This window comes from Elaeis guineensis, chromosome 3 (genome assembly GCF_000442705.2).
Source record: "Elaeis guineensis isolate ETL-2024a chromosome 3, EG11, whole genome shotgun sequence".
Lineage (NCBI taxonomy): Eukaryota > Viridiplantae > Streptophyta > Magnoliopsida > Arecales > Arecaceae > Elaeis > Elaeis guineensis.
In genome coordinates, this window is record NC_025995.2 from 125687083 (window position 1) to 125695861 (window position 8779).

An 8779-nucleotide genomic window follows, 5' to 3' on the forward strand; every position below is an offset into this window, starting at 1 on the left:
TGGCTTGAGTAGGGGTGTGTCCCGACCCAGCCCAGTCCGATTCCAGCCCTATCCCCGTCCTAGCCCCCCACGGTGCCTGCGACTCCTTTGCCATCGGTCTCCCCCCTAGGCCTTGCACGCCAATAATTCCTCGACCATAGGCCCCCCTATCTCCGGCGTCGGTGGCTCCCGCACCACCCCCTGACCCCCATGATCGCCCCATGCGGGCTTTTGCATGCGCCCCCCCTCCCTCCACCCCCCCGGCCCATGCTCTGGTGCTAATGGCTTTTGCGGCCCCCTGCCCCTACCCCACATCCCCCTTAGGGCCCCCTCTCCGATGCCTGCTGCATCTGCGCGCCCCCCCGTCGAGCATCGATGTCTTCTGCGGCCCTCCCTTGGGGCCCCTCTTTAATGCCCGTCGCTTCTATGCAACACCCCCCTACCTAGCAAGCCTGCAGTTCTCCCACCCCTTGGTGCCGACGGCTTGTGCGGCCCCCCATCCCATGCAAGCCCAAGGTTCCCCCACTCGTGGCACCGACGGCTTCTGCGGTCCCTCACCTCGCATGCGCCTCAGGTTTCCCTGCCAACGGCTCCTTCGCTTTCTGGCCACGATGAAGATTTTTTTAAAAAAATTAATTTAATTGTTGCATAAAATAGTTTTACTCGTTGAAGTATGTACCACATCAGTCATGCATAAGAATACTTCAATCATTTAAAATCTGAGTGGTTCATATTTAATCTGACGTTCAAAAATAAATAAATAATAATAAAATAAAAATATTTTTTGAATTACGGTAGCAAAATTCCCAAAACATACGAGGGCTAAGATGTCTTGATCTGATATCATATTACGCCGGATGAGTATGCGTCAAGATTTTGTATGTTGTTGTCTTTACTTGGCCCGACTAGGAGTTGAGACAGGACAAAAGAGCAAAAGAAGTTAATTGGATCCAAGCTTATTGAATCCAAACCCGACCCGTTTATATGTATGATCCACCGGCGTCTCCCATCGCATAACCGACTACCGGAGTCCTCGTCCTCCCAGCACGCTAGCCGGTCCCGCTCAAAGTTCCCAAGCCCACCAGTTCCCACGTCGAGACAACCAATGAGGACTCAAGTTCGGCCAGTCTGCCAATGACTTATTGCCACGTGGAAAATATGACGTTGTTCCGACCCCCGCCTTCCGTGTGAACGTAGCCTCCAGCGCCTTCTTCTACCCATCCTTGGGTTCTCCTCTCGCTCGAGGTCGATTCCCCACTCCTCCTCTCCTTCCCGGCCCCATTCCTCGGATCCGCCGGGGAAATCTCTCCGTGCCGCGGACAGATCCCGGAAAATGGAAACCCGCAGTGGCCACGGCGTCGGCGGACTTGGGCGCGTCTTGGTTCTGGCATTCTGCGTCGCCGGCATCTGGTCCGCTTACATAACCCAAGGCGTCCTACAGGAAACCGTGTAAGTTTTCCTTGGGATTTTCTTTTGCTGATTGTTTTGCTTAATTTTCTTTCGAATTCTGCTTAATTACCAAAAAAAGAAAAAGAAAAAAAACAAGGAACTTGGATTCGACAGTCCAACTAGGGTTTCTAATGGGTCGTAGTCCCTGTGATCAGATCCACCAAGCGATTTGGACCGGACGGGAAGCGGTTCGAGCACCTTTCCTTCCTGAATCTCGCCCAGAATGTCGTTTGTTTCTTCTGGTCATTCATAAGTAAGCGATTTTGAGAGACATTGAATGATTGTATAAATTGGCGATATGTTGAATAGTTTATTCGTTGATTCTTCTCTGTTCTTGTTTAATTTTTCTGTTCTTGTTCGATGGGCCAGTGATAAAGCTATGGTCGAGTAGCTCGGCAGGGGCCGCTCCATGGTGGAGCTTTTGGAGTGCGAGCATCACCAACACCATTGGTCCTGCGATGGGAATCGAAGCATTGAAGTACATTAGCTACCCAGCGCAGGTATGTTTAAGTTTTCTTCAGCATAAGCAAACCATTTTTTCTGTGAATTTGCTTGTGGATGTGGCTGGCTTATACGTATCAGCAAAATGAAAAAGTAATGTGATGCTAATGTTGTTTGCTTAATGTGTAAACAGGTTCTCGCAAAATCCTCAAAAATGATTCCTGGTGAGTTAGCTCTTATGTTTTTCTATATGTATATGCAAGTCATGCAACCGCGCAGTGTGGAAAAATAATCATTCTTGTACCAGCTGTAGCACATTGAATTTGACATGCAGTTCTCTTGTATTTGTATACGTTTTGGGATAACACTGCATACCATGCATGGTTGCACTAAATATTGCCCACAGACAAAGAAACCAGGAAATAATTACATTGACAGGGAAATCTGACTAAATTGTTAAACATTGAATGGCATAAAAATGTTAAAGCGCATAGCGAGCAGTGATTGCTGTCTGCACTCACGCCTAAGAGCTAATGAAGACATTTCCCTGTTCCATTCTGCATTGTTGTAGAAATATGCCATTGGACCTATGCAGAAGCTTTAAATTTCACATATTGATTTTGATAGAATTTTAGATGTAGGGCTTCTTAAGGAAAAAACTAAAGCAGTAGGGAAGATAGATGGTTCACTATGTCATGCTAGCTTTTTCCCATCTATTTGATTTCTTAGATGGCATATTTATTTATTTATTTTTTTAAAGAAAAGAAAAGAGGTGAATCAATTGCTTTCATGCAAGGGATGGCAAGATTTTGCTTTATCCAGACACTTGTTTTAAGATTTGTTCACTTCACTAATTTGGGAGAGTTTGTGTTGGTTTTGAGTACATTACAATGGTGTTTATGCATTTAGCTGACTGTAAATTTCATGAAAACGTGCATGCATATATCTAACCGCATGCCATATTTAGGTTTTCTGAAGGATTCAAGGTATGAAATTTGGAGAAAATTCTTCTTTCCATCCTGGTTCTTATAAAAAAGGGGAGAAAATTTTCTCCTCTCTCTCTCTCTCTCATGCATATCTCAGCAAGTTTTTGATGCAAGGGTGTCATGGTGAAAGGTGAAATCTATCTCCAACTTCAACCAAAACCATCGAGCTTAAAGATTTGAAGTAACATAAAACTATCGACAATTGCCTTGTTGGGTCAAGTGCATATTGTAGGTTTCATCTCTCTATTGTGTGCAAGTAGGTCACTAACACGTCAGTGTCACTGTGCTAGTGTAGATTATAATTACTATCATAAAGGGCTGACCGAAGGTGATATTGGCCCATTGCCAGTCCTATGTTACACTTTAGATCATTCAGCGGCTCACTTCCTATTTATTGTTCAACAATCATACAATGAATGCTTGACTGGCTACAAGGTGGTAGAGAATTCTTAACCAAAAACGTTTGCATCCCTAACTATGGATGAAGAACAGCGATTAGCAGGTTCTTCCCCAAGGAATTCCATCCCACGACCCATTTCAAGTGACCATGGTAATGTTAAAGGAATATTGAGAAGCATTCCACTATTTTCTAGGATGTTTATTAAGAACATAGATGAGTTAGAAAATTGAGGTTCAACCTACACTTTGGTTTATAATGCATAATTTTTGCCACCTTTGAACAACCCTTAAAGAAAGCCTTTTTCTCTGACTCTATCTCTGTCTCCCTTTCTCTCTAAAATATAAATGAATTTTGGTAGCTAATTAATATCTTGCATCTATCTCTTCTACAGAATTCTGCTTTTGGCACTTTATTGTTTAGTTAGTATCATCAATAATATCTGCCCTTTATTGCTAAGAACTTTCTTAGTAGGCGTTTGCCCTTGTTTTTGTTTTATCCCATACTCTGCAAAGGGCTTGAATAACTTAAGTACAAATCACATGACTTCTTAGTGTCTTTTGAGAAGAAATAGCCAATATGCATTGGGGAATCATTGAGTCAGTGAAAGACCTAAGTTAAGAGTAATTACTCCAAGCCAAATTAACCTTAGTATATCTGACTACTTGAGAAGCCTATGACTGCTTTGTTAATTTCTCTATGCATATGAGTGTTTGTTCAACAACCTGCCTTTATCTTATAAAAAGTATTAAATGATGGCCCTTACAGGTCAACGAGGTCACTAAATATATACATAAGAGGTGAGACATCTATCCAGCCATTTGGATATCTTCCCTGATGACCCACACTTTGGCATATCAAGAACAACTAGCACTGTAGGCTGTGTTCTGGTCTTAATGTTTTATTTCTTATCATGATTAATGATATTGTTAAAGCTAGACTAGTTAAAAGAGGGTGATTGGACCCATTAGTCTGGATTTGCACCTATTCATTATCCAGCAGCTTCCATTTCATGTGTTAGACATCAGGAATCTGCTTGTTTTTTCAGATTCTACAACAGACCCCCACAAAGTTCCATAGTGCTTTTTTTTTTTTTGGTTATTCAGCTGAGCAAAAGATCTTGATATCTCAACATTTTTCAGAAAGGATGGCCCTGAACCGGCAGAATGGAGGAAAAAGATTTGTGTAGCCGACTGCAACTAATTTGGGATTAAGGCTTAGTTGAGTTGAGTATTCAGCTGAGCAAAAGATGTGTTAAACTGCTGGTGCTAGATTTCATCAAAAAGCTATTAGTGCTAGATTCTTTCTCTGCCACCAAATATGACCATAAGACTGGAATTCTGACTAGCGTAGAAGTTCGATACAATTCTGCAGTGCTTAAGTTTTCTTCTTGAATCTCAAATTGGGCAAAGGGTCCAATTTTTAAAATTTTCATTTAGGCACAGCTTGGTTTAGTATGGACTGGAATCAGTAGCAACTTTAACCATCTGAACCAAGTTCTTCCATCAGCCAAGAAGTTCGCTAATTGTCATATTCGTAGTTTCATGACAAGCGGGTTCGAATAACTTTAGTTCTGATCTGGTGTTAGAGATAATATAATTTAGAGAAAAATATTATCTACACTAGAGTTTAGATCTTTCATTTAGGCACACATGATACGGCAAATGGTTGCCAATCTATTCTGTCGCACAAGTATGCAATATTTTTTTCTTTTTTTAGTTTTTGCATCTAAATTTTTCAAGCAGTTTGGACTGACTTTTACTAACCAAGCAGATATGTTGAAGGAAGCCCTTAATTATGTTATTGAAAACACCTTCTGTTGTAGGAGTCAAAGCATATAAATGGCTGCATGTTTTAGAATAGTTAAATTGGATTTGTAAATGTTTGGAGCTGTCACTGGCTGTCCTTCTACTTACCGTTGCACAAAATTGGAAGAATTGCTATGCGAGCTGAATGGTTAAGTTCACTGAATTAAGCAGCATGCAGCAGCGTCATTGTCCTGGCTAACCATTACATTCTTGAACTGCAGTCATGGTGATGGGGACTCTTGTTTATGGTATCAAATACACAATTCCAGAGTACATATGCACCTTCCTTGTTGCTGGAGGGGTATCAGCATTTGCACTTTCAAAGGTAGAAGTTCTACTCTTTATATTATGATGAAAATTACAAACACTGCACATATTGCAATGCCATTGCACAGATATCTCTACATCATGCCATTGCTTTACCAATTTCCACATGTAGGAAAGAATGTCATGTTACCTGGTGGTACCACTTGCCTCTTTGATGATGTTTTATTTCCTATGTGGAAAGCCAGCAAACCATGGTTTTCAGAACCGTCCCGACCTAACGGTTCGGGGCGACCGGCGGAGAATCGGGATGGTTTCGGCGGCGAAAACGGCACATGTCGGTGCTAGGGAAGAAAGAGAGGGAAACAAAGAAAGAGAGAGACAGAGGAGGAGAGGGAGAGGCCGTCGGGGTTCGGTGGTGGCCCTCTATGGCCGTCGGAGGCTTGTGGAAGCTTGGTTCGCCCGATAAGGCTGCCGCAATGAGCGAGAAAGAGAGAGACAGAGGGGGAGGCCATCGGAGACAGGAGGATGGGATGGCGGAGGAGCCACTGGAGGTCTCCGGGTGGCTGCTGTGGCCACCAGGCGGTGGAAGCGGTGCGGACGGAGTCGTGGCCGTGAAATAGAGGCAACCGTCCTTGTTCACATTTTTTATAAAGGAAGACGTACGGTGAAGCTGGCACTTGATTTGCCGGCTTCATATTTTTAGATTTTTTTTAAAAAAAAAAATTAAAAACAGTGAAGTCGGTAATCTATTTGCTGGTTTTACTATTTCAATTTTTTTTAAAAAAAATCTAGAAACAGTTAACAAACCCATCGTCAGCTTCACTGTTATCGGATTTTTTTTAAAAAAATCTGTAAAACAGGAGCATGTTGCGGAGCAGCAGGCGGCATTTACGCCACCCGACGGCTAGCCGAAGACCCTTCAGCGGCCTCTCTTCTCTCTCTCTTCCTCTCTTTTCCTCTCTTTCTCTCTTTTTCTCCTCTCAGATTCATCCCCTCCTCCCCTTATCGATTCACACCGGTCCAATCTGGTATAGAACCATATTGGACTGTGCCGCCGGCCAACCGGAACGGCCATCAATACTGGAACTGAGAATCTTGCAGCAAACATGTGACTAAATGCAATGAGATGGCCAGTTTTACCTGTGGCTTGTCATAACTTTTCCTGATTGTTAACCAACATTAGGAAATCCGTATATGTGGTTTCTTTGATTGACTATGCCAACCAACACTACAATGCTAAAAAAAACTCTGTTATGTGTTTCAATAAAAATGTTGCTTAATCTTTCAGCTTATAGACTTATCTGAATTTGGTTTATAGAATTTAATGAACTAACGCAAGCATGTCTCTGGCCAATGCATTACTGTGATCCATTACAGACCAGCTCAAAGACCATAAGCAGGCTTGCTCATCCAAATGCTCCTCTTGGTTATGCACTCTGCTTTTTAAACTTGGCGTTTGATGGCTTTACGAATGCTACCCAGGATTCTATAACCGCTAGGTAATTCCAGTTCTTCAAAACTCATCTCTACACCCCTCTCCCACCAAAACAACGACACACACCTGCACTCCTCGAAATCATCCAATGTAGTGTATTTTACACCGACCAGCATGAGAAAACCACACTACGAACAAATTCACATCCTTAAGATCTGTTACTTTTTGACAGGTATCCAAAGACCATTGCGTGGGATATAATGCTGGGGATGAATCTATGGGGCACCATCTATAATGTTGTGTATATGTTTGGCTGGCCTCATGCAAGTGGTTTTAAGGCTCTGCAGTTTTGCAGAGAACACCCAGAGGCAGCATGGGACATCCTCCTCTTCTGCCTTTGTGGGGCAATCGGGCAGAATTTCATTTTCCTGACCATCAGCCGATTTGGCTCACTTGTCAACACTACCATCACAACCACCCGCAAGTTTGTGAGCATTGTGGTGTCCTCCCTGTTAAGCGGCAATCCCTTGTCCCTGAAGCAATGGGGAAGTGTCGTAATGGTATTCTAGGTCTCTCCTTTCAGATCTTTCTCAAGTGGAGGAAGCTACAGAGGATGCAAAAGAAGACAAAGGATGCATGAAGAACTGTCTTCCTGAGCTCCTGACATAGCCATTTTTCCCCTTTAATTGTGGGTTGAGCCAAAGAAGGCTTTGGTGGCCCCCAATTTTAGGTAGATTTACATTGGTAAGCAACAGAAATGTAATTGTTACGTGTTACGGATGTAACAAATGTATGTTTACCATTAATTCAGGTACGGCTGACCTCATATATTTTTTAAAGAAAAAGTAACGGAACATGTGGAGCTAAAGGCAGTAAAATTATGGCACCATATTCTTTTGAGTTGACCAAACGACTGGTGCATGGACGCCTAATTATCAGATGATTCCTGCAATCAGTAAAAACCTATATTCTGTGGAAATCCTTCAGCTGACGCCCAATACATGTCGACCAATGTATGTTTGGGTTCCTGTTAATATCCTAGTCTCAAGTTTCATCATACAAGTGAGAGGTGCTTTCTAAATTGTCAGGTTTTTATTGTACAAAGATATCAGATTTAACATCTGTATTGATGTGGCTTTTTTAGGTAACTATATTGATGTGGCTTTTCCATGTATTATTTAACTCAAGGCTATTCCATTATTTTGTGGTTGAAACAATCCCTCCGTACACTGATACTTGTCATCTGCAATAGGAAATGAATAGCCCAAACAAGCTGAAGTTGCATACAAAATCAATCATTTGACAAGTATCTCATACTTAGAACAGAAAGAGCTAATATATTTTTTGACTAATTTCTGAACAGAACAACCATCTTCATGGCCTCTTAACCTCTTTTCTTTCTTTGTCGAGCAGTTGGCCTTCAGTCCATGAACACAATTCTACACCCCAAAGAGCAAGCAGACTGGCGGAAATATTGAAGAATAACGTCTGACTTTCTCTCTGAAAAACAACAATATTTAAATAAGATGACTCTCTGAGAGTCTCTCTTGGAAATCGCAGATCATCCATTCAAGAAGGGGATCGGATATAACGGGGCATTTTCATCCTAACCCTGTCGTCTTAGACAGAATGCAGCTCTTGGAATTATTGTGCTCTCTCTATGACTTACATCCATCATTTGTGCTCTGTCTATGGTCCTGATCAGAAGAAAGTGGTAGCTGGGTTATTGGCATCTTCTCCTCATTTTCCTTTCCAGAGTGTATCGGGGGACTGGTGGGAACCTGAAACATTTCCCATTGAAAATACCTTTCGGAACGACACGGATTTCCTCCGCGCTTTGGAGGATTAGGATCTCGATTTCCTTCCTTGCCGCCTCTCTCTGTCTCTCACCATTTCATCTGAAGGACGCCTTAATAACTCAAACAAAAACCAAGCTTACGTCTCCGGCGTCAGTATATAACCGGTTTTCCCATCTTGGAGCTACAGATTCTTCAATCGCGGGGTTGTCACCATGTAT

The 8779-nt window shown here is 42.5% G+C and overlaps 1 protein-coding gene across 1 annotated transcript; it reads left to right on the forward strand.

Annotated features, from left to right (window-relative positions):
* Positions 1 to 1141: 1141 nt before the first annotated feature.
* Positions 1142 to 7843, forward strand: LOC105040278 (UDP-galactose/UDP-glucose transporter 3). The gene is given in 8 exon segments (XM_010916737.4): positions 1142 to 1428; positions 1584 to 1681; positions 1798 to 1928; positions 2063 to 2093; positions 5282 to 5385; positions 6705 to 6826; positions 6995 to 7326; positions 7329 to 7843. Coding segments are annotated over 8 exon segments (1008 nt in total). The 5' UTR covers positions 1142 to 1312; the 3' UTR covers positions 7403 to 7843.
* The last annotated feature ends 936 nt before the right edge of the window (positions 7844 to 8779 follow it).